Raw genomic sequence first — 26,848 nt, 5'->3', positions numbered from 1 at the left:
AAGATGATTAACGAGACAGTGATGAGGAATCACGTCTACCTTCAAGATCCTGTACAACAGTGAACCCAGTTAAAGCCCTCCCTAATTTCTCCGGTTAGATAAAATTGATCTATACCTGGTCATGTTTCCAGTAGTTGTTCAAAATGGTCTGTAGGCATTTGATAACTAATTATGAGGGCAGAAACCATATCTTAGGTTATATTTGGCTTTCCAAGCTTGGCCTAAGTCTGCCCATAATGAACATGAGTTAATTTCTCTTCAGTTGAATTGAGAAGAGAAGTAATGGTCAAAGAAAGCAGTTTAAAGGAGGAAATTGGTATTTCAGTGAATGTGGTTTTGGCAAGGTCAGATGTATATCACATTAATAACAGAGACAGTTCGAACTATGAAATATTCTGATTGTCCTGGTCATTATTAACTACTTGATAGGTTACCAAGTTTTAATTAAAGTGATTTTTATCATTTTCATAAATGTAATAGCTTCCCCATCTGTTGTTAAGATTCTTGTTAGCAGGGTCAAGTGCTCATAGCACATTAGAAGCTGCATGGCAAAGGGTCTAGACATGTAAATGCATTCATTTCCTTTCGGAAGGAGCATTACAACAAGCAAGGAAGAACAGTTGCTCTTCTAGTTCGGTGTAGTGTACTCTGATATTCAGAGCTCAGCTGCTCTTAGTATACTGGATTAACATTGAGATGACCAGAGCAAGCATCTGTTGTTTAGAGCTATTTGTTATTATTTTTTAATTAAAATAAACAGGGCATTTGTTTGTTTGTTTGTTTGTTTTTGATTTTTCCATTGGAGAGGAAACCCATGGAGATGTCATTCTGGATATGCATCCTTGTCTTCCGGCTCCACCAGGACCTTAATTTGCATTGTAAAATGCATAGCCCATGTGTCTGCAGTGTGTTTCTTCTTCTTCCCTACAGCAGGAAAAGAGGGGTTTTAATGTCATTCACTGGAGCCTTGATACGGTTTTGTTATGTATAGTTTGTTAGTCACTATTTTATAGTGACGTTTATTACCGTAGGCTTCCCCCAACCCCCAAGACAGGGTTTCTTTGTAGCCCTGGCTGTCCAGGAACTCGCTCTGTAGACCAGGCTGTCCTTGAACTCACAGAGATCCACCTGCCTCTGCCTCCCAAGTGCTGGGATTAAAGGCATGTGCCACCTTCCCCCAGCTATTACCATAGGCTTATAATTGTACTACTATACTCAGAACATCATCCAAGACATTTGATATGCAGAGACCTAGTTTGTCTAGTCAGAGTTAGCTTTCCAAATCTAACCCCATTGTCAGCTCACAGTTTGAAGTTTGTCTAGTTCACTTCAAAAGTACAGCTTTCATATAGGTCAGACTTCATATAGTCCGAAAGTTTGTGCTTCTCATTAATACTAATACTCTATTAAAATTTCACTTTAATATCTATGACAGCCTCTTAAATACCATGAAATTGTAATTTTATTACTATCTACCATGATATTTTCATACCAATTTCATTTTTAGTAAATCTTATTTTATGCCTTTGGTTTTGGTTTTAAGGAAAGAACGCTTGGTGTATGTTGGTATCAGTATTGAAAACATCATTCCTCCACAAGTAAGTTTCTAGTTTCTAGTATTTTTAAAATTTTATGTGTGTAAGTGTTTTGCCTACATGTATAGTCTGTGTACCTCATGTATGCCTAGAGCCCACAGAGGTCAGAAGAAGGTACCAGATCTCCTAGAACTGGAGTTACAGATGGTTATGAGCCACTCTGTGGGTGCTGGGACTCGAATCTGAGTCCTCCAAAGGGCAGCCAGTACTCTTAATCACCGAGCCATTTTCAGTCCAGGTTTATGTCGTATTTTTAGAGGAGATGCTATGCACTTTCTAAAATTTAACCCAATTATATGTCATTTTAATATTTGACATACCTATTCTATTAAAGCTAGACATTTTAAGCACTTGGAAAAATAACTATTGGAATTATTATTTAAAAATAAATAACTCAATATGATTATCATATTCAAACTAAATTTATAGCTCATTGCTTTGGGGTAATGTTCTATTGTTTCTATTGTAAGCGGAGCAATTCGTGGTTAACCTTATAGTGTGTTATTTGCATAAAATAACTAAAGAATATCTTGGGAATATTTTACTTTTAATTTGGTACAATTGAAATTTTAATTTCTATTATAATTTCTTTGAACAACCACCATTATTTACATTTATTAGTCTGTAATTAAGCACACCTCATGAGTGAATGTACATGAAACATAGTTTCCAACTTGATTTTGTTGTGGTTTTGTTACTGTTGGTGATTTTCGATAGGGTATATAGCCCTGGCTGGCCTGGAACTCAGAGCTCCACTGCTTTTTCTTCTTAAATGCTGCTTTTGAAGGCTGGGATTAGAGGTGTGAGCCACAGCATTTTGGCAGTTTCCAAATGAAGTTTTATTGTTTAATAATTAATCACAGCCGTAAGTAGCTTGCCACGTTGTTCTTCCGTTTAAATCAAGTCATCTCATGAATTCAGCCACATATCTATTCAAAGTTTTCTGTGTCTCATATTTAATTATTGGTTAAAAGACTGAATTGGGCCAGGCAATGGTGGTGCATGCTTTTAATCCCAGAACTAGGGAGGCAGAGGCAGGAGGATCTCTGTGAGCTTGAGGACAGCCTGGTCTACAGAGTGAGTTCCAGAACAGCCAAAGCTACACAGAAAAACCCTGTCTCAAAAAACAAACAAACAAAAATGATTGAATTGGTAGAAAAACTTCATACTGGTTATTTTAATAACAGACTATGATAAACTCACAGAAGTATTAGAATTTCAACACAGAAATAGTTCATCAACTTGACTACCAATATTTTTAATTTGTATAATTAGTTTTGCCATCTATATTCTTAGTGGTGGATAATCTCAGAATTTTTCAGACCTTCATGTGTGCTGCCTAGGTAGAATATTAAAGCTGTTAATTCCAAGGACTGTTTCTCTGTCAACATCTGTATATGTTTATCTTTAAAGGAACCAGATTTTTCTGAAGATCAAGAAGAAAAGAAAAAAGATTCAAAAAAATCCAAAGCAAACTTACTTGAAAGGAGATCAACAAGAACAAGGAAATGTATAAGCTACAGGTAGGAAATAAAAGAAAGTTGTTATAATAAAAGAACTTAACTTTTTTTCCAGTTAGACCAAAAAATAGAAATGGGTGGTTCTCTCAACACAGTGATTTGTAACTGGTATGTATGTCACCTGGTGTCTTCAGGTGTTAGGTTCCAAGACCTCAAAGCCAGGCTGTAGCTCAGTAGTAGAACAAGGTCATATGTCCCGTCCACACACCCATGCATGCACACGACTCGCCACAGAAATTGTATAGTTAGCATGGCTAAATTAGTTCACCTTATGGTCAGTTGAGCCCCTAAACTAAGCTGCACTTACTTTAAAAATAATCTTAGAGATCATTTCTTCTTGTTCATTTCTTTTTAAACCAGAAGAAATAGTCCTTTAAGTAAAAGTACATTTCTATAGTGGTAAATTTTGATCACCTGTATATGAATTTCTATAACACAATTATTTTCTTTTTTTTTTTTTTTTTTTTTTTTTTTTGGTTTTTCGAGACAGGGTTTCTCTGTGTAGCTTTGCGCCTTTCCTGGAACTCACTTGGTAGCCCAGGCTGGCCTCGAACTCACAGAGATCCACCTGGCTCTGCCTCCCGAGTGCTGGGATTAAAGGCGTGCGCCACCACCGCCCGGCATTATTTTCAATAGTATTATAGCTGGCCTTAACACTTACTATGGAGCAGTAATTTTGTCCAAATTACTTTGCCATGTGACTTAAATGATTAGAGGTCAGTCTTTAGGCCACAGCTAGCCCACTTGTAGGTTTTGTATAATCTGTATCCCAAGAATGGCTTTTACGTTTATAAATGATTGAAACAAAGCATTTTATGAGAACCATACGTAACTCAAATTCCAGTATCTGTGATGTTCTTGTTACAAAGCCATCTATATTTACTTAACATTTGATTAACAATTACATTTCCTTTACAGTGGCATAGTTGATTGTTAAAGACTTTATAGTCTAAAAGCCTAAAGTTTTTTTACTTGTTTGAAGTATTAATTTGTTTATTGATTAGTTGTCTAGAGTATATGTGTGAGTAGTAGAGTGCTTCCCTCACATGCTGATACTGTCCTAATCTGTGCACTCCTATTGGCAATACCATCAACTGGATAGCTTTTAGAAAGCATAAATTGATTCACAGAAGCTTTATAATATCCAGGATGAAAAAAGCACTGGCAGATTTGGGAGTTTGTGAGGACCTGTTTCTGACTTTTCCATGGTACCTTCTCTGAGCTCACATGGTAGCAGTTGTCTAGGGCAGATCTAGTGTCTGCTTTATGTATACGGCCATCCTCTTGCTTTAATTTCACAGAGCAGAAGAGGCCAAGGGATTCTTGTTTTCTCTTTTTTCTCCTGTTTAATGAGGACATTAATCATGACTGTCACATGTGAGTTGGGTGGGGACAAAGACAGGCTCTTTCAGCCACATTGTATAGGTGGTCTTTGGAAATCAAACACAAATACATCTTACAAATCTGATCATCATTGTGTTTGTTTTAGATTTGATGAGTTTGATGAAGCAATTGATGAAGCTATAGAAGATGATATCAAGGAGGCTGATGGAGGGGGTATGTTTATCATTTATTCTTTTTCACATAATTCTCCCAGCAGATTATTCCTCTCCACAGTGTTAACACTGAATAAACTAGCTTACATTCAAAGCAATCTGCTGGCATAGTGCCAATGTATTACAGAACTTATTACTAATTTTTGTATGATCTAATACAAAATTTTAAATTCCTTCATTAATCAAACAATTTATATCTGGTTCTAATTAGAATACTCAGGAAACTTTCCTATTGTCTTTGCAACAATAAAGCCTCAAAATGTGTGGATAATCCAAATTTGAATGACAGTGTAAATCTGTTAAAAATCAATTTACTCATTTAATTGGTATCTCTCTACCTTCCTTCCTTCCTTCCTTCCTTCCTTCCTTCCTTCCTTCCTCCCTCCCTCCCTCCCTCCCTCCCTCCCTCCCTTGCTTTTTCTTTCTTTCTTTCTTTCTTTCTTTCTTTCTTTCTTTCTTTCTTTCTTTCTTTCTTTCTTTCTTTCTTTCTCTTTCATTTGAGACAGTGTCTCTCTCTCTCATGTCCTAGCTATCCTAGAACTCACTCTATAGTCCAGACTGACCTTTAACTTATAGAGATCCTCCTGCCTCTGCTTCCCGAGTGCTGGGATTAAAGACTTGCACCACCACGGCCAGCCTTTTTGCCTTTCAAAACAGCATTGTAGAAGAATTTGAAGGTTGTTTGTTAAAGTGTTATATAGCCAGTTACTAATGTTCTGATGAAGAAATTTTTTTTTTTTTTGGTTTTTCAAGACAGGGTTTCTCTGTGTAGTTTTGGTGCCTGTCCTGGAACTTGCTCTGTAGACCAGGCTGGCCTCAAACTCACAGAGATCTGCCTGGCTCTGCCTCCTGAGTACTGGGATTAAAAGCGTGCACTACCACCGCCTGGTCTGATGAAGAACTTTCTGGTTTCTACTTACTACTGTGAAAACTGCAGAATGGATCAATAAGCAGGTGTTTTATAAAGAAACTGATGTCATAGCCTTTCAGAATTGGATCTTTTATTTACATCTTTATCAATTTTTTTCTCTGTCCTTATTCAAGAAGATTCTTAAGCAACTGCTAATAGGTATAAGACTTCTTTTTGGAGTGAGGAAAGTGCTAACAGTTGGACAACTTTGTGACTACATCAGAAATCCGAGTTATTTTCTTTAAAAGATGGTTCTTGCCAGACGGTGGCAAACGACTTTAATCCCAGCACTCAGGAGGCAGAGGCAGACAGATCTCTGTGAGTTCAAGGACAGCCTGGTCTACAAAGTGAGTTCCAGGACAGCCAGGGCTACACAGAGAAACCCTGTCTAAAAAACTAATAAATAAATAAGTAAAATAAAAGATTGGTCTGGAGTGTTGAGCCAAGTATGGCTCAGCAGTTATGAAAACTTGCTGCTCTTCCAGAGGACCAGTTTGGTTCCCAGCCTGCATGTTGGATAGTTTACAGCTGCCTGTAATTCTGCTTCGAAGAGATTCAATGCTTTCTGACCCCGGCAGCACCTACACAAATGTATTCACTTACCAAAGCATACACACACAAGTCGGGCAGTGATGGCACATGCCTTTAATCCCAGCACTTAGGAGGCAGAGCAGGTGGGTCTCTGTGAGTTCGAGCCCAGGCTGGTCTACAGAATGAGTTCCAGGACAGCCAGGACTGTTACACAGAGAAGCCCTGTCTGAAAAATCATACACACATACACATGAATTATTTTTATTAAATCTTAAAAGCCATGAGAGTTGAGTGCTGGCCAGGTCTCTCAGTGGGTGGGGCATTTTGCTCACAGTCCTGACAACCTGAGTTAGATCTTGGACCTTACCAAGTAGCAGGAGACCTGGCTCTTTGAGAGTTGTCCTCTGTGCCTTGGAATGTGTGAACACACACACAATATAAGAAAGAGAAGAAGTATATTGAGGGGCTAAAGAAGAATATTGAGGCACACTTATTCTTACAGAGGACCCAGGTTCAGTTCCCAGTACCCACTTTGTAGCTCATAACCATAACAACAACAGTACTAGGGAATTCAAATCCCTCTTCTGACCTTGGGTTCCAGGCGTGCATGTACTGTACATATATACATGTAGGCAAAACACTTATACATATACAATAAGAGTATTGAGCCAGGTATGGTAATGCAAATGTATAAATCGGGACAAGGCACAAGGATCATAAATTCAAGATCAACCTAGGCTGCACAGAGAGATTTTTTTTAACAGCCCTCCACAAAAAGAAAGGCAATATAATAAAGGTGAGGGAGGCATTGCTAAGTGGTATATCAAATCCAAATATAAAACTAAATCAAAATATAAAACTAGGAGTCTCTGCACTGTGAACTCTATTGAGTAAGATAGGCATGTTAATTTTTTGGAGCGGGGGTTCATTTTTGCATGTTAATTCTTTAGAACGTTGTCAGCTGAAATTGTAAGCAACTACATATTTCTAAGAAAGTTAATGGGAAGATTCAGTAAACATGCAATTACCTCTTCCTCTCAGGAGTTGGCCGAGGAAAAGATATCTCCACCATCACAGGTCACCGTGGGAAAGACATCTCTACCATTTTGGATGAAGAACGAAAAGAAAATAAACGGCCTCAGAGGGCAGCTGCTGCTCGCAGGAAGAAACGCCGGCGACTTAATGATCTTGATAGTGATAGCAACCTAGATGAGGAAGAGAGTGAGGATGAATTCAAGATCAGTGACGGGTATGTGGCCTGCCTCGAGACCCAGTCTCTAGGTGCCAGCTAACACCGAGCTGGGTCCTGAGAGAGCCGTGGCTGTGCTATGCTGTGGCTTTTACTCTTCCTGTACAGGGGCAATCTGTATTTTCCGGATATTTAAAGCAGGTTTGAGGTTGCTTATTTTGATTCATTTAGTTTACAATTAAAGCTACGTTTATGGTTGTTTAATATTTAAAATTGTATTTAAATTGATTAACTATAATTGAAGTTTTGTTTACCGAAATCTTTTCCTATACTACCTTCTGCTACCTCTTTCATCAGTAGTTTTTAATCAAGTGTGGGAAACTAAAAAGAAGTAAGTAGTCTTCTCTGCTCTGTAGAGGTTTGATAAGGGGTAATTAATCTGGTATTAGGGTTATAATGGTGTCTATGCAAAACAAGTATAAACACTATTGCGGAGTTTCTCCTGTTGACTCGGTAGTAGATGTAGTGGCAAGTATATAAACCACAGAAAAGTTGCTCTGCACTGCCTACCTCTGTAATGTAGGTAAAATAAAGTTAGGCTACAGAAGATAATTGCCTCCATCTAAAGGAGTCAGGGAACCCTCACAATAAGAAGTTAAGTTAGAATTAACATGTGGGGAATGACTATTTTGAGCAGCGTATGAGTTTAGAGGCAGGGTGAGAGAAGAAAGCAACCCGAACAGAGATCCCACATGTTCAAATGTCAAGGAATATTTAGGAAACTCCCAGAAAAGTAAGAATATGAGGATGAAATAGAGAATGCTCTGGTAGAGCTGCAAGCAGAACATAAAAAAGAACAAGTTAAGGGTTTTTTCTGTCTCGTTTTTTTTTGTCCTGCATACCAATTTGAACTTGGTCCTGAAAATGTTTAAATAAAAAAATACCCAAGGGGTTGGGGGATTTAGCTCAGTGGTAGAGTACTTGCCTAGCAAGTGCAAGGTCCTGGGTTCGGTCCTCAGTTCCGGTGGGGAAAAATACCCAAAAGGTTGAGGTGTGAGGTGAAAGGAGAGGTTGGGATACATACTAAGTGTCTGGTTTGGGTTATTGGCGGGTGAATGATTCTCAGTACCAGAGAGCTAGCAGGTAAAGGTGTTTGCCACCCAAGCCTGGCAGCCTTGTTTCAGTCTTCAGAAGCCAGGAAACGTGGAAGGAGTTGTTGGCTGACTTCACATGCAGGCACAAGTACCCCGTCCCTCCCATAAGAAGAAGTCAGAATTTTTGTATTCAAAAATGTATACAGGCTGGGCGGTGGTGGCGCACGCCTTTAATATCAACACTCGGGAGGAAGAGGCAAGTAGATCTTTGTGAGTTCGAGGCCAGCCTGGTCTACAGAGCGAGATCCAGGAAAGACTCAAAGCTACACAGAGAAACCCTGTCTCGAAAAACAAACAAACAAACAAACAAAAAACAAACAAAAAGGGGGGGGGCTGGAGAGATGGCTCAGCAGCTAAAAGCACTGACTACTCTTCCAGAGGACCTGAGTTCAATTCCCAGCACCCACATAGCAGCTCACAGCTGTCTCTAACTCTAGTTCCAGGGGTTCTGACACCTTCACACAGACACACACGCAGGTACACCAATGCACATAAAATAAATCATTTAAAAAAATGCATATATTTGGCTGGTAGGTAGAAGAGGAGGGGGTTGGGAAATAATGAGCACTTTTAGGTACGTTGGATTTTAAGTGGTCAGTGAAGGAAGTTCATGTATGAAATTCAGCATCAGTTATCTTCACGGATATTCGTTTTAAACACCAGAAGTTGACATAATTTTCCAAATGTGTCCTCAAATATTACTTAATGTTTCACTGGATTCATTACAGTTTGTGATTGGAACTCTGAAAAACTGGTTATCACTTCTAACTGTACCATTACAAAACAAACAGTACACCATCATGACGTAAATGCTTTTCCTGGACAGATCGCAGGATGAGTTTGTTGTGTCTGATGAAAACCCAGATGAAAGTGAAGAAGATCCCCCATCTAATGAGGACAGTGACACGGACTTCTGTAGCCGAAGACTGAGGCGGCATCCTTCTCGGCCCATGAGGCAGAGCAGGCGTTTGCGGAGAAAGACCCCAAAGAAAAAGTACTCTGATGATGATGAAGAGGAAGAAGAGTCTGAGGAGAATAGTAGAGACTCTGGTAAAAATGCCTTCTGTCTGTATCAGAGCAACTCAATTGCTTCCTGGGACTTTCGGAGTTCCAAGGTGTTGGAATTGTATTCAACTGTGACATAGATCTCCTGATGAGACTCTGGAGTCCTTTTCTTATGACTTGCGAGTCATGTTTTCACATAACACGTCTCAGAAAATTCGTGTAAATTAACGTATTACCTTCATGCCAGCTCTCCTAGAATGTTAAATTGTGATAAATCCTGTTGGGGCCAAGTATTTCTGAAAATATTTTGAGATATTGTAGAATGAATACCAGAACCAGTTCACTCCATGCACATCAGGGCTTCTTAAACTTTATTTTATTTTATTTACATAACTTCTAGTACTTAAGTATATGAAATAGATAATACAAGTCAAAAATTGACTGAATAAATCATAAAAATATTTCTTTTTTTAGTGATCTATTTTTTCTGTGCATTGTTGTGGTATGTGTATGAGAGTGTCGGATCCCCTAGAACTGGAGTTACAGACAGTGTGGGTGCTAGGAATTGAATCTGAGTCCTCTGGAAGAGCAGCCAATGCTCTTAACCACTGAGTCATCTCTCCAGACCCAAATAAATGTATTTTTAAGCCAGGCAGTGGTGGCACATGCCTTTAATCCCAGCATTCAGGAGGCAGAGGCAGGTGGATCTCTGAGTTTGAGGCTAGCCTGGTCTACAGAGCAAGTTCCAGGACAGCAACAAAACAAAACCAAAAAAATGTGTTTTTAAAGATACTTTAGGTCTGTATATGGTGGTCCATGCCTATAATCTCAGCACTCAGGACGTAGAGGGAGGCAAATCATTATGCATTCAAGGCCAGCCTAGTTTATATAGTGAGTTCCAGGACAGTCATAGTAAAACCATACTACTATAGTAAAACCCTGTTGTCTTAAAATTAAAAAAAAAAAAACCCAGAAGGATTGTTCATTGAGTATAGGTGTATATTCCCGAGCCTGACAACCTTGTGTTTGATCTCCAAGATCCTTAACGGTGGAAGGAGAGAGCCATTTCCCTTAAGCTGTCCTTGACCTCCGAATGTTCATCATGGCACTTACATGAGTTGCCCATACAAACACACATACAGAGAATAAATAAATGGGGGAAAAAAAGTTTAATTTAAATAAAACAATTACTTTGGAAACTTGATTTTACATAATTGTTGATGTGCTTATTTTTACATGAAGAAAGCTTGTCTTAATCCGGTTGTCGCTTCAAGTCATAAAACATCTTCACTGTTTCTCAGTTCATTTTGATTTTGTAATTGTTTGTGCTGAGACTACTGCTTCACAATACAAACTGGTAGAAGTGTCTTTAGGCTGGTTTTAAAAATTAGAAGTTCTGTTCTAATTCCACTCCAAAATTCATTTAAAATTTTTCTTTATAAAACTCAATTCAGAAATTCAAACAGCATTTTTTTAAACTCAAAACATTCTAACAGTGCAATCCAAAGACTAATTTGGTAATTACACACTATGGAATGATAATAGAGAAATATTAAAAAACATGTTTGCTGTAATTAAACATTTATATCTTAGAATATATGTTTATTCTATGAGAATTTCATAATACAATCATAAAACGTACTTGATTATATTCACTCTTTCACTTCTCCCCAACTCTTCCTGGATCCACCCTCTCCCCACTTCCAGCTATATGGTATGTCTTTTTTTTAATTATTATTTAAGTCCACCAAATCCAGTCCTTGTGGCCCATGTGTTCATGGGTTTAGGGCCATCCATTGGAACATGTCTATCTGGTGCCCACCCTTAACCAAAAACTGACTTTCTCCACCCCAGAAACCCTCAATAGCTCCTCAGTTCTTCAGTTCATGAGCCCTTCCCCCTGGATGCTCGAAAGTTTACTGAATTGATCTTGAGCAGAGATGCACAGCTCTGAGTTCAAGTACAGTATCCTCGCGTGTCCAGAAAACAGTTCGGCTCTGGTCCTCCCCAACTTCTGGCTCCTACAGTCTTTCCACCAGGTCTTCTGGGATGCTCCCTGAGCCTGAGGGGAAGCAGGTGTGATGGAGATGTCCTGTGTGTGGCGAGGCACTCCACACTTCTCTGCACTCTGACCAACTGGTTGTTCTCAATTGAATATAGTATGGAGTGTTAGAAAATAGATATTAACAACTTTCCCCCTCCTTTTGGCATTGCTGGGGATCGAGTGCCAGGCAAGTGCTCTACCTTTGAGCTGCACATCCAGCCATCTCCTCGTCGCCCTTTATCTCCTCTCCCTTCTCCTTCTGTCTTACTTTCTTTCATTTTTTTTCTTCTTTTACCTTGGGAAGTAACTGATAATAGTGTCCAGTTCTGAGGCTGGGGCTGTTTGTTGATGCTTGCCTGGCATGCTTGAAGCACTACTGCATATGGAGGTAGACACCGGTAATCCCAGGACTCAGGAAGTGGTAGGAAGAGGAGCAGAATTTCAAGGCTAGCCTGGGCTAAGGACCTGGTCTCAAAAAAACACAAGTGTACGTTTGTGATATTTGGCAAACTGATTTTTTTTTAAAGGAAAATAAGGTTTAAAAACTTACTCAACTAAAATGTTTCCAACTCAACTCTATTAACTTTATATTTGTATAGCCTAAGCTTGTTAAACTACCAGTGGATTTCAATTTTGTTCTTCCTTGTTCCCCTCCATTCTTTTTTCTAAACAGAAAGTGACTTTAGTGAAGACTTCAGTGATGATTTTGTAGAAACCCGGCGAAGGCGATCAAGGAGGAACCAGAAAAGACAAATTAACTACAAAGAAGATTCAGAAAGTGATGGTTCCCAGAAAAGCACGCGGCGTGGTAAAGAAATCCGACGAGTTCACAAGCGCAGACTCTCCAGCTCGGAGAGTGAAGGTAAATGCTGTCTCCTCTGTGTGGAGGAGGGCAGGGAAAATGGGCGTGGCGTGGAAGGAACATTCGGGCTTGTGATGATGTGCTTGGTTTTGTTGTTGTTGTTATTGGAGACAGGGTTTCTCTGAACTCACTCTGTAGACCAGACTGGCCCTGAACTCCAGAGATCCACTTGTCTCTGCCTCCCGAGTGCTGGGATTAAAGGTGTGTGCCAGCACTGCCTGGCTGATTTTTTTTTTTTTTTTTTTAATTCATACAATCACTAGCATCTTTGGGATGAATCTTAGTACTTTTCTCCCATTTATTAATTATAATTTAAACCACTCTTGATAGGATGCTAGTTTTTAAGTCACTTTTATTTATTCATGTATTTTATATATATGAGTGCTCTATTTTCATGTATGCCTACATGACAGAAGAGGACATCAGATCCCACTATAGATGTTTGATTGTAAGCCACCATGTGGTGGCTGGGAATTAAACTCAGAACCTCTGGAAGAGCAGCTGGTGCTCTTAACCGCTGAGCCATCTCTCCAGCCCCCAGATGCTAATTTTGAAGGGTTCCATTATATTAAGGTCTTCTGCCTGGCTTTGTGAGTCACTCTGCCCCTTTTTGTTTATTCTGAAACCACCTCTCTTGCACTGAGGAGCTGAGCACGTTCAGACCATCGTGTCTGTGGTCCTTCCCTCCTTTCACGGTCAGTCTCAGCTGGGGTCTGTTTTCGGTAATAGCTGGAGCTGTGCTTTACCAGAAGTATAGGAGAAGCTATAAAATATTCATCTGTGGCGCTGGAGAGGTAGCTCAGTGGTTTAGAGAACTTCCTGTTCATCCAGAGGACTCAAGTTAGTTCCTAACATCCACATCAGGCAGCTCCCTCCAGCTTCAGGGAAGCTTCTCAGGACTGTAAATACCAGCCTTACACTCACACAGACGCACATATATACATACAAAAAAGAGAAATCTTTTCAAAATTGTCATAGGGGCCTGGCCTTGGTGGCGCACACCTTTAGTCCCAGCACTCCGGAGGCAGAGGCAGGCGGATCTCTGTGAGTTCGAGGCCAGCCTGAGCTACAGAGTAAGTTCCAGGACAGCCAGGACTGTTTCACAGAAAAACCCTGTCTCGGGAAAAAAAATGTTTTTAATAGGAATTTGTGATTTCCACTTCATTTGTTAATCCAGACCTATTTCTAAATTCATTTTAAATGACCTTGACTCTTATCTCCCACCTTTTTAAAGCATTTAATCTATCATTGTTTGTGATCTGTTTTGAATATTGCTTTTACAAATTAGACATGAAATAGAGTTTGAGAGTAGGAGAGCAGGAAAAAAATATGTGGATGTAGGAGTCTAAAGGAGTTGACTTTAGTCTTGAGCATCTTCACATCATAAAAATAAAACTAAATTCATTAATCTAGCCATTAAATATGAATATTTTTGAACTAAGCCCTGGTATAAGTACTAGGAATTGGACAGAACAAAATAGCCCCCATGTAACTTTTGAGGTAGGTGGAAAGATAATAAAATAAATATTAGAATATAAGATATTAGAAGAAGAGGGTTTAGAAGAATAGAATTTCAGATTTCCTCATTGAGAAAGACAATATTTAGGGGACAAATTTAGGACTTAATGGTAGAATACTTGCTCAGCATGTATGAGACCCTAGTTTTTGGTTCCAGCACCACACACACACACACACACACACACACACACACACACACACACCCCTGAGCTGACTGTACCCAGCACATTCAGGGAACAGAGGAAGTTCAGGGTTGTTAGAACGAGAATAAGAGAGAAGTCAACAAGCTATAGTACACATGGTTGCATAAATAAACTTTTTTTACAGATCAGATTTTATTAGAAGATGGTCATATCTGTTTATTTACATATTGCCTATAGCTGCCTTATTAAAAAAAAAAAATGAATAGTTCTGATAGAACATGGAGGTCTCACCTGAACCCCAACCCCACCCCCAGAAAAACAATTGGTAATCTCAGATAAAGAGCGGAGCTGTCTAACTGGATTTTTGCAATGATGGGAATATTCTGTATCCATGCTGGCTAATTCAGTAAGCATTAACCCCGTGTGGCTGTAAAACACTTGAAATGTAGCTGGCTTGAGCATGGACCTCATTTTTGTTTACTTTTAATTAATTTAAAATAACCACATGACTAGTGTCTACTGTATTAAGTGGATAGGCCATTGTATGGATTGTGGATGTATTCTGTGTGAGATGGGAAATACTTAGATTTTGAGCAGTGGAGTGTGTTCTAATTTGCTAGAGTACCCATATTATCAATAAATTGAAGAGGGAGAACAAGGCAGTAGCTTGGAGAGCAGTAGTCCAGGGATGAGATGATGCTGGGTAGAAGTAGATCCATACCTGTAAGAGTAAAAAGTTATCAAAGTAAGGATAGCTTTGTTTTTTAAGATTTACTTTTATTTATTTGGGTGTGTGTGTGTGTGTGTGTGTGTGTGTGTGTGTGTGTGTGTGTGTGTGTGTGATTTCCTAATGCCTGTGGACACCAAAAGAAATCTCAGATTCCTGGAATTACATGTGGTTGTCAGTCAGTGCTGGGAACTGAACCTAGGTCCTTATCAAGAGCAGCAAATGCGCTTAACTGCTGGGCCACTGCTCCAGCTTTCCAAGGATAAGTTTTGATGGTAGACCAAAAGAAATCAAGAACTAAGCAGCTTTAAGAACGAAAGGCATTTGGGAGCTGTTTTGTTTACATTAGACTTAAGATGCCTTTTAGATATTCAAACATACATGTTGAAGAGGCAGTTTGACTAATCTGTAATTGTAATTTAGTGATTGCCTAAAATAAGAGCCTCATCAGTTTGTATGTGTAGCCACAAGACTGGGTGAGATGACTCACAAAGCAAGCACAGACCACACTAAGACATTCACAGTCTACCAGAGGAGTTTAATATCTATCCTCAAATGTTTGCTATGGTGTACAGAGTGATGCCCAGTAATTTGCTTTTGGTTTTTGTTGGTTTGAGAATGATTTCATATAACTCAGGCTGGCCTTGAACTTATGATCTTCCTATTCTTGCCAAGTATGAGAATTACTGGTCTATACCACCATGCATTCCTGCAGGTTTTTGTTTGTTTTGTTTTGTTTTTTTGACACAGGGTTTCTCTGTGTAGCTTTGGAGCCTATCCTGGAACTTGCTATGTAGACCAGGCTGGCCTCAGACATACAGAGATCCGCCTGCCTTTGCTTCCCTAGTGCTGGGATTAAAGTATGTGCCACCACCATGCAGCTGCATTCCTGTAGTTTTAATCTGTCCTTATTAATATGTTTATAGGACTCCTCAATTTTAGGAATAAAGAGAAGGAGTTTCTCAGTTTGTGGCCAATTTACCTTCACTTAATTCAAGGACCATCAGACCCTCTGCTTCCACTCCCCTAGGAAATCTGCTTTTTCCTAAAATCAGAAGTAAAATACACAGTAGATCTCATTGAGCATTGTTACAGGTGGTGGTGGTAGTAAGGTGTCTACCAGTCTATTTTTTACAGAGCCGTATTTTCCTAAGAGCAGAGCATGGGGTGGATGTGGAAAAGGAATACTTGAATGTGCTTATTGTTGACTGTGCCAACAGCTTAAATATCTGTTTATTCTAGAGAGCTATATGTCCAAGAACTCTGAAGATGAAGAGCTAACAAAAGAATCAAAGAGGTCTGTTCGAAAACGGGGCCGAAGCACAGATGAATATTCAGAAGCAGATGAGGATGATGAAGAGGAAGGCAAACCATCCCGCAAGCGGCTACACCGTATTGAGACGGATGAGGAGAGCTGTGACAATGCTCGTGGAGATGCAGAACAGCCTGCCCCTGACAGCCAGCCCCGGGTCCTGCCCTCAGAGCAGGAGAGCAGCAAGAAGTCCTATCGGATAGAGAGTGATGAGGAAGAGGACTTTGAAAACGTGGGCAAAGTAGGGAGCCCCTTGGACTACAGCTTAGTGGACTTGCCTTCCACCAATGGACAGAGCCCTGGCAAAGCCATTGAGAACTTGATGGGCAAGCCATCTGAAAAGTCCCAAACCCCCAAGGACAGCGGCACGGCCAGTGCAAGTCTAGCCCCGAATGGGACAAGTGGTGGTCAGGAGGTGGGGGCGCCGGAAGAGGATGAAGATGAGCTTCTGCGAGTGACTGACCTTGTTGATTATGTCTGTAACAGTGAACAGTTATAAGACTTCTTTCCATTTTTGTGCTAATTTATTCCACGGTAGCTCTCACACCAGCGGGCCAGTTAGTAAAAGCTGTTTAATTTTTCCTAGAAAACTCCACTACAGAACGACTTTTTAGAAGAAAAATTTCAACGAATCCCAAAGTCTTTCTGTGAAGTGACCAGTTTTGAACTTTGAAGATTAATAATTGCTGTAAATTCCTTTTGATTTTCTTTTTCCAAGTTCATGGTCCTTGGTAATTTCATTCATGGGAAAAAAATCTTATTATAATAACAACAAAGATTTGTATATTTTTGACTTTATATTTCCTGAGCTCTCCTGACTTTGTGAAAAGGGTAGATATGAATGCATTCCAAATCTGTGAGGGCCCAAAACATAATTTAGGGTGGGAGAAAGCACTTGGGCTTTAGCTTTTCATATTAAATATATATTATATTTAAACATTCATGGCATAGATGATGATTAACAAACTGTTCAAAAGTTCAAGTCTGTACTGTTGCAGTTTGAGAATTGTAGATACAACATCGTACATACGTCACTTAGTAATAGCCTTCATGAAATCAATTTGTTTACTATTGGAGTTACCATTACCACACTTTAAATAAAGAAGAGACCATGGAAGTACCATCATAAAATCACTTTAACCTAAGTTTCTGTTATAGCAGAGTTTCTTGTTTAAAAAAAAAACAAAAACACAAAATCATCTGAAAAGCATTTGTATAGTAAATTGTATTAATGAAGCTTTGATAACCAGATTGTGCTAGAAGGAAGTCTTAAGTAGCTTTTATGCTGTGGTAATATGATGGCCTCTATTACACTGTGTCCGGTGAAGAATTAGTGAAGTGAATGTGGGCTTTCCTAAAATGCAGGCACACTATAAACTTTGCCAGGAATGTTAACTCTTCTGGCCATATGGTGTTAGCTGTCTGAAATGTCATTTTGAATATAATCCATCTAAATATAACGTGGAGATGCTGAGTTGACAATGGTGTTTAGCACATTGGAAGACTGAGAAGGAATTTTCAGGTGAATTTAACTGGTCTGTTCTTGCCCTTAGTATCTACTTCAAATTGAAGTCTACAAACAAAGCAGTTCCTTTGGGAGGTTTTTAGTTTTGAGTTTAATCGTGTGTGTGTGTGTGTGTGTGTGTGTGTGTGTGTGTGTGTGTGTGTGTGTGGTAATTTTCTATCTGCCTGGATACATTAGCAGGGTTTGAATGTAGTTCTGGCCTTTGGCCATTATATACTTCTATTGAAATCCATTAATAGTCACACAACCAACAGAACTGAGTGAGAACCGCTGACATACTTAACAGGCCTAACTTCCATTTTAAACATCTCAACCCTTTAAGGATTCGCCCTTTGCTTCAAGAATAGGCGGTTTCTAATTAAACAGTGTAACATAGCTGACGCTAACCTAGGAACTTTATCTTGGTTTGTTACAGTTGTGGAGTTTCGGGCACAGCCCTAACCCTGTACAGCTGTAGCATTTGGGAGTCTTCTTGCCTGGCACACTCGGAAGCCTTCAGCACTGCTTCGGGCTGTGCTTTTGCCCGGGGATTCGGGTTTCCTGTTCCACTGTTGTCTGTTGCTGGCAATAGACATGCCGTACCTGCTGCCGGCCCAAGGAACTTGGTTTTTCTTTTCAGATGAAGCATTATATGTGGTAGTCAGTCTACAGTAAACCACTTCCTTTTCATTATTAAAAGCTGGCGTTAGACTTGCATCCTCAAGACCTCTCTGGAAACTTTATGCTCCTAATTTCTGTTCCTCGACAGACACTGCCCTGAAATCTTACCTTCTGGCCTTTAAAGTATAGTGCTGATTTTTTTCAGTTACTGGTTTTCTGTTTCGCTTTAGTTCTGTAGAATTTGACCGATGATATTTTTGCTTTGTTTCTAGTGATGAACTTATATTTGTGTAACACTGAAACAATGAAAGCAGCCTAAAAAATCAAAACAAAAACCCAGGGTGCAGCAGGTGCCGCTCCAGAACCAGCTGTGGGCTTCTCTTGAAACAGTATTGTGCTGGAAGGACAGGGTGGGCTTACATTCACACAAGGAAAGGACTGAAAAGGAGCCACATTCACTTGTAAAACTTCCTTTCTAGCTGTTGTTTTATTTGAAAAACAGCTAAGTAAACTTTTTAACTTTCTAGAACAGATAGGCAGAAGGATTCCTACTAGTGCATGGTGAGTGGGTTCCTGCCACCCAGTCTCAGGTTTCAGTCCTGCGGCCAGGTAAAGCCACTGTGGTGTAGAAACTCTCCCATGTGCCTGTCTCTACCTCTGCACACACCAGCTCTTGCATCCACCTATCAATTCTACTCATCCTTTATACAGATGATTAGAAATAGTAAATGGGTAGCTAATGCAACAGCATGTGGAATGTGAAGTCACTTCTGGTATGGACAACCCATGGTAATTTTTACAGTAAAGACTGAGTATTCCACTTAGCAAAATGTCCCAGTGACAGGGGTTTCAAAACCACTTCATGCTACCTGATCCTTACTAAACTTGAGTGTCAACTTGATACTGAGTGTCTCCCTTCTAACCTTACATTCTCATTGAACCAACTGGATTACTAACAGTAGTAATCCAGGCAGCTAGTCCATACTAATTCTTAGTATCCAGAGAGTCCTGCTGCTTGGCCTTTTCTGTTGTTTCTCTTCATCCTGGAGATAGAATCCAGGGCCTCATGCATGCTGGGTAGAACTCCTGCCCTGTTTAGTGTTTGGACTCAGTCCGTCAGAGTCTGTTATCTCTCAGAAAAACTCACTTGGAAGATGCTCCCGATGAGGTTTCTGTTGCTGCTGTCAAAGTCAATGTTCTGTATAAAAAATTCCAATACAACCAGTAAGAACTGGAGGATGGAAAGGAAACAGTCGTGTAGGGGTCGACTATCTTCAGTCCATGATAGATTCAGATTTACAATAGATCTATAGAATGTCTACTTTCACTAATTTCAGTGACCCCCTTCTACCTTTGAAATACAAGTGTTGAACTTGTATCAAAGGGCTCCCGGAATCAGACTCAGTCTACAGCATATGCATTATGCGAAGATACAGTGTAGTGTTCACAGTGTTTAGTTTGCCATTTCAGTCAAGTTTGAAAACTAGCCATATTTTTACAGTTCAAGAGCTTAACATTGAAATAGCGTAGGAAAAGGACTCAGACTGGTGTGCTGGTACCTGTGCGATGACAGATAGTGTTTACTGCAGAATGTCACTGCAGAGTGATGTGTTTTCAACAATACACGTAATACGTTGACGTGGTTTCCTTGACATCTTTTTCCAGTTGGTCAAGGTTGCAGATTCAGAGGATAAAAAGGCGTTTCATTAAGGATTAATTCATGTTTACTGGTAACTTATTTTTTAAAAAGTGATCTGCCAAAGAACCAAGAACTTCAGAATACTAATGAAATTAATTATTGTGGGGGAAAAGATTTTTAAAAGAATGTTATTCACTTTTCACTTTCTAGTTGATAGAACCTATCCTATATAATAGACATTTAAGCAAAGTACATATATTAAGAAAAATGTGGACACTTACTTGTTTAAATTGAGATTTAAAATGATGGTGAATGTGTTAGTAATTTTTAAGTGGTATGGATGGAGGTGTTAGTCACTCACTGATGGTTCTGCCAGAAGATAAAAAGCACCTAACAAATTTTTAACACTCAGATAATGCTGTGACTCCACTGCCAGCTGCCATAGCGGAGCAGGTCTCTAGTTCAGGGTAGTGTCTCAGCGTTAGAACAAGTGTTCAAAGACCAAGACTTTTCTTAAGAGGAAATGTGTATATACACCTGTTCTGGATAACTACTAGAATGCTGAATTCATCATGAACTGACTTATAAAAATATAAGGCAAATAGTTGTGACAAAATTATGAATATGATTCAATTATAGAAAGTTTAGAGAAAAAATAGTTTTTCTTGTTAGTTTGACATTCTCTAAATATATTTCTGGTTCTTTTAAGAAGCAGAGAATGCCAAGACCACATGTATGCTGTAATCTACATAGTCCTTGTCTGTGTTAATATGATCCATTATTGAACTCTCAGATAAAATTCATTCCCATTTTATCCACCATTCCCAATGTCAGCCTTGGAAGTGGCAAGCTAACTGCTGGTTTATTTCCTCACCGTTCCTACCTGGATCCTGAAAGAAAAGGCCTTTGCTTTCATCAGTTTGTATTTTTTTGTTTTATTTATTTGGTTTTTCGAGACAGGGTTTCCTCTGCATAGCCCTGGCTGTTCTGGAACTCGCTCTGTTGACCAGGGTGGCCTCAAACTCACAGAGATCCACACCTGGCTCTGCCTCCTGAGTGCTGGGGTTAAAGGCGTGTCATGTGCCATCACCGCCAGCTTCATCCAGTTTTTAAACTGGGTTATTGTGTTATTCTTCCACTTAATTTTCAAACTATTTCAATCCAACTTAAATGATTTACCATTTTTTGAGTGCCAAGGTTTGCTAGGTCACTGGCTGCATAACACTGAGGATAAGTCATCCCATATCATAAGCCAAAATAAGGTAGACTTGGTATGGAACCACTTTATAGATTGTACACTCACCACCTGTCACTCTTACAAACCCTCTCAGAAGTTGATTAGAACAGAGTTAGTTCCCCTGACATTTTCTACTCTTTGGGTCATGTACACAACTCCCTGCCCCATTTCACATTTATACCACTCTGCTCTGGGAGACGCTGTTCTGGTACCCTCACTGTAGTCTTTTCAGTTCCTGGAGGTGTTTCTATCTTGACATTTTTCATATGCCTATCCTATACACAATATGTGAAAGAACATAACAAACTACCAGATGAATAGGGATTTACAAAGCTCTAGACATTTTGAATGAGGAAAAAAATTAAGGAACTATATTTGTGGGTTTGTTTTCTTTTTCTTTTTCTTTTTTTTTTTTTTTTTTTTTTTTGCCAAACTAGTACAAGCTAGAAAATGTGCAAAGGACTAAATAACCTGCCTTGTTCTTTTTGCCACTGGATGATATAAGTTAAGAATGAGCTTGTTTAACTATATATTTCCTTGACTTTCATCAGTTTTGGAAGGAGTCTAACTTAAGTGTTTGGGGTTTGTTTGATCTGTATTTATTGCATCCTGGTCATAGGCCAGGAGCCTGCATGTTATGTTTATGGACGGCCAGAACACAGTCATTGTGGAACTTAATGGCTCAAGATCTTCTAAATCATTTAACTTATTTTGTACGTTGCAAAAAAAGAAAAAGTTTATTTTGCTTGAGAGTCACATTTTTTTATAACTGTACAGCTTTTAAGGGATGGGAGGTGGGAAAATACCCTAAAATAGGATGTAGATTTTTACAGTTGTGTTTATGCTAGAGCATCTACAGGAGCATTATGTAATTAAACCTCAAATTGTTTCAACACCTTGTGCCATGGTCTTCTTCGTCCTGTTGCCCTTTAGCAGAGGTGGTGCATGTCAGTATTGCACTGCGGTACGGCCAGCCCTTGAAATTAGAGAAAACCTTTTCCCAAAGCTTTAATACCATTGCATGAGTGTACCCCACAGCCACACACACACACACACACACACACACACACACACACACACACAGAGTTTATATTAGTGTAAATGGATCGTCAGGATCAGTACAGCTGCAGCATCCCAAATCTGGCAATTGGCAGCATATTCTTTCGGTGCATGACTTTGTGGTGCCTGTCTAGAGTATTGTTGATGTTGGTGTGTTTTGTTCTCTTATCAAAGTAGCTTCTTGACCATAGTATCTGGATAGTATCTTGCCTAAAACTCTCATGGGGTTCTATGTGCACTTTAAGAAGGGATGTCCTATGTTGAGATGGAGGTGGGAACGAGGCAGGGCTAGTTTCTTTATGTGTAAAAGAAGGAAAAATTAAAATTGTCTGACTATTCCATAGACTTACCCAACTCCACACAAATAACTTGCTGAAACTTGGCAGGAAGGGACATCACATTCAATTTTCAATCCCTCTTTATTTGGTAAGTAATTTGCAATCTCTTACAACTGCTGCTGGCAGTCTTCATGGCACATTTTACCATGCTGTCAGCATACCTTTTAAAATGCCAGGACTTCTTTTTGCTATCTGGTAATTTTACCATTCTAATTTACTACCTGTATAGCATAACTTCTTATAAGGAATTAAATTCATCTAATTGTGTCATAATTTCTAGGTAACCTTCACCTGTTAACTAATTTGGGAAATTATTTCCTTTCCTGTCTTCACCCATTTAGAAGCTTAGGGACCATGAATTTCAATGTGAAGAGTACAAATTCCAGATAAGAGTTTGTAAATTGTGTTATTTTTGAATCTCACTTTGATTTTATAAAGTAGTAACTAAGTTCCAGGAAGCATCCATTCAGAACATGTCTTGGATTTTCAGATGTGCTTAAATGAAATACTTTATTTTCCCTATGCATAAAATAAAAAATATTGGAATAGTTCTCAAAATACTGTTTTTAGATGAGAGTGAAACAGAAGCTCCAAGATTATCTCAAACTAACTCTTGCTGTCTCAGGACCATGCTGTTAGTCACAGAGAGGCTGTCGTGCACTGTCACATAATGTGGTACTGCATGTGTGAATCACGTGCAAAAATCTGAAAACTGGAAACATGATTCTGATAACACAAGTCAAGTCTGTGTATGAAAAGTATGGCAGGCCCTGAGAGCGCAAAGCTTCAGGAGTGGTAGAACTGCAGTGCATCGTTGTTTAAATACAATATTCCTTGTGACAACCCAAATATGTTGTGGCTGTTGCCAATATTTTCGTTAACAAAATGTTGAATGTCTCATTACAGTCTGGTCAGAATTCTCAGTGTAATAAGCCAGGCCTAAGCCATTTTACAGCTATTGGCCTAACTGTAACTTTTTTTCAAAATGTTTTATTATAATACTTGTCATTTCTTTCACTTAATATATGTCAATTGTCATAATAAAAAGTTGAAATAAGTCGATGTACTTAGCATTGTGTTTGAAAACTTAGTTTATGTTAAATTTTGTGGCATTCTAGGAAGGTCAGAATTTTCAATAACTGGTTTATAAAGGGTTAAGATGGTCTGTATCACCCAGGAATAGACCATTATTCATGATCTAGAAAGCAAATTTGCAAGTAGATCAACTTCCTCAAACGAGTTAAGGCTAGTTATCAGCTAGGTCTGTACACACATGACAGCACCATTCTTGGTCATGTTACTTAGCCTCTGGAGCTCACATATTACAGAGCCCAGGGTTTTGTTCTGCACAGCTCTCTGGGAACACAGCTATGCTACAAGTCAGCAGCATAGGCCAAAGGTTTTCAGTTCCTTTCCTGGCTGGGGTGTGGTGTGTGTGTGTTTGAGGGAGCACAAAAGAAACAGAGTGTGAGTCTCATCTAAATTCTTACGTTTTCCTTAGAGTACCTAAACTGGAGTTTTGTTTTGTTTTAGGCAGCAAGCTAGCAGCATTCATTGGTGCTTGAAATTCTGACCCTAAAGTAATGGGTTAACATTTAGGATGTAAAGAATGTAAAGAATGTGAATCAGGATTTCACGTAATGGAATGAATGCTGGCTTATGCTGGTAAGAAAATGATCAGTTATATTTACAATTTGAGATTTTTAAACAATTCAGCCAAGTTGTGACAGTGCCCTGGCGGCCTTAACAGTTCAGTATTTTTTTTTTAATCTGTTTTTATTTGATGTGTATGGACGGCTTGTCTGCATGTATCCCTGTCTACCGTTTGCATGCATGGTGCCCTTGGAGGTCAGATGAGGGCATCAGATCCCCTAAACTGAACAGTTGTGAACCATCATGTAGGTGCCTGGAACTGAACCTGGTTCCTCTGGAAGAGCAGCTAGTGCTCTTGACTGCTGAGCAATCTCTCCAAAGCACAGCCCTAAATTCCCGGAGTCTTAGCTGAGCATGGGGCTAGAACATAGCTGTTAACTTTTATCTTAGATTAAGAAATCAGAGCATGGTTTCTTTTAAAAACTCAGGTTTAATTCACTAAATGGCAGTCATTTAGTGGACGTGGAGTTACAATAAAACTATATTAATGAAATTAGATGTTAGCTGTTAGGACCCTTCTGGATAAGGTAAATGCTTATGTAATTTTGACTGAGTTCTTTGCAATTATTAAAAGTCTACATGACAATCAAAAAGAGAACACTAAGAGGATGTGACCTATGTATACAACATTAGTGCATACAGTCATATCCTGTAGGAAAAGTTAGCTAGAACCTACAATACATGTTCACAGTATAGGCCACCTTCCCTCTTCAGTAACTCTTGCCCATTTCTGAGCCACTTGACCTAAGTTTCCATCTTCCTTCCTAGCCTGTCTCCAAGAAGACAGCAGCTCCCTGTCTGTGTGTCCTTTACCTGGTAGCTTTCCTATTACCTTTGGGTCTTTCACATCTCAGTTCTCTTTGTCTCTGATTTCCATTCTTTTGAGTGTTCCTATGCAATGTTCTTCCTTCAAGGTTGAGAAAAAATGGTATCTTTCCATTTAATCTGTCTTCTAATTATATTCTGTTTGATTTTCAGTGTTTAAAATAAACAGATCATGGAATTGTTAAACTGTACTTAGAAATTCTTACAAAAATAAACTAGTTTCTAAGAGAAATTCCAAGAAACCAACAACTGAATTCCATCCTCAGAAACAACTGTTACAGATAGCTGACAAACAAAAGAGAAATCCGCTCCTCCCTGGGTTTGTTTTCTGGTTTTCTGTTGAATGTCTATTTTGTCTGCTCTTTGGCATCTGCTTAGTAGCGGAGCACCTGTAATTATACTATGACCTCTCAAAACAAAACAGATTTTATTCTACTGTAGGGGCCAAAAAAAACAAAGAACTTAATGATGATAAAACTTCACTAGAACATGTGCCTTGGTTCTAATAGTAATTTTTTTCTAGTAACAATGGGTTTGTAAGCTTAATTCTATTACCAAAACTATATAACGCTCTTATCTTTCTAGGCCTGCCGATTGTTTCCAGGTGATGGTTGACATTAAATGCTGGAGTCTGAATCAAAGGACAGGAATAATTACCAGGGCACAGTGGTCCCCTGCAATAACAACACTCAGGAGACATAGGTAGGGGACACAAGTTGGAGGCCAGCCTGGGCTACACAATAAGTGCTAGAAGTCCTCAGCAAGTCACTTTTTCTGATCTTAATTGTAGCTGTAAATGGACTGAACAGCTACCCTGCCTACCCTCACAAAATTACTATAAAGGAGATACCGAGTGAGGAAATCATTCTTTTAAAAAGTAAAACACTGTACAAATGTAAAGTGTATTAAGTACCTACTACTTATGTTATCCATAGGGATTTATATGAGAAGCAAAAAATACAAACCTTCCTCTTTCAGTACTTGATGCTAGTCTGTTTGACACATTTGCTTAACCACCTCCTCTGCCTGGTACTGTAGTGAGTGCTTGAAGGATCCTTCGCAGAGCTAAGATCCCTTTCTTCAGTTATCATCTTGAATAAAATGTTTTGCCATTGGTCTGTCACTATGTAAAAATTACTAAGACAAGTTGATAAGTAATTATTATATTGGTTTTAGCCAGTGTTCTCCTGTCATACATGGGGATTCCATTTCTGAGCAAAGCACTGGTTATTTCATCAAATAAGTGCCTTAGGGAAAATCTCAAATTAGATTCATAGGCTACTTTTCTTTTCTTCTTCTTTTTAATACTGGGGATTCAACCTGGGGCCTCACACATGCTAGGCCAGTGCTCTGCCTGAACTGTATCTGCTGCCCTTGGAACCTACTCCAAAAACCTTTTTCTGAATTCTCCTACTTAGAAATATAAGGCTGCATCTACCCAACTTTGGAAACTGGAAATTTAGAAATGATATTTGACCTCTCTTTTTGGGCTGTTCTTGTCTACACCTTCACAAACTCTTCCTCTCAATCTCTATCCAAAGCATGTGGATTTTAACCCTCAGAGAGCTCTAGACCTATCCTCATCCCCACCCTTAGTGCCACTTTCTGTCCTATACCAGGGCAACACCTCGTTCCTGTTCGTGCTTCTCTCCTAGTCTCACTACCAACAAACTAACCAGATTTAAAACCTTAACACTTGGAACTGGAGAGATGAGTCAGCCTGTGAGAATGCCTAATACTTCTGTAGAGGACACAGATGGGATCATAGCACCCATGCAGGGTGGCTTACAACTGCCTCTAACTTGAGCACCAGGAGATCCAATGCCCTCTTCTGGATTCTATGGGCACCTACACTTACATGCTACACTACACTACATACACACATACACACACACACACACACACA

At 39.3% G+C, this 26,848-nt stretch overlaps 1 protein-coding gene and 1 long non-coding RNA gene across 2 annotated transcripts in view; one reads left to right on the top strand and one right to left on the bottom strand.

The window, feature by feature from the left end:
• Positions 1–17,197, top strand: part of Rsf1 (remodeling and spacing factor 1) — a 122,833-nt gene extending 105,636 nt beyond the window's left edge. Inside the window, exons 10-16 of the mRNA XM_059270998.1 lie at positions 1,544–1,598; positions 3,009–3,118; positions 4,605–4,672; positions 7,154–7,361; positions 9,282–9,505; positions 12,178–12,366; positions 15,997–17,197. Coding sequence (XP_059126981.1) covers positions 1,544–1,598; positions 3,009–3,118; positions 4,605–4,672; positions 7,154–7,361; positions 9,282–9,505; positions 12,178–12,366; positions 15,997–16,565 — 1,423 coding nt within the window. The 3' untranslated portion in view covers positions 16,566–17,197. The remainder of the gene's footprint in view (positions 1–1,543; positions 1,599–3,008; positions 3,119–4,604; positions 4,673–7,153; positions 7,362–9,281; positions 9,506–12,177; positions 12,367–15,996) is intronic.
• Positions 697–26,848, bottom strand: part of LOC131917332 (uncharacterized) — a 27,796-nt gene continuing 1,644 nt past the window's right edge. The window contains exons 2-3 of the long non-coding RNA XR_009380658.1: positions 7,141–7,317; positions 697–924 (exon numbers count right to left, since the gene is read on the bottom strand). This is a non-coding gene — a long non-coding RNA (uncharacterized LOC131917332). The remainder of the gene's footprint in view (positions 925–7,140; positions 7,318–26,848) is intronic.

Source organism: Peromyscus eremicus, chromosome 1 (genome assembly GCF_949786415.1).
Source record: "Peromyscus eremicus chromosome 1, PerEre_H2_v1, whole genome shotgun sequence".
Classification (NCBI taxonomy): domain Eukaryota; kingdom Metazoa; phylum Chordata; class Mammalia; order Rodentia; family Cricetidae; genus Peromyscus; species Peromyscus eremicus.
This window is presented reverse-complemented; position numbering and strand designations above follow the sequence as displayed.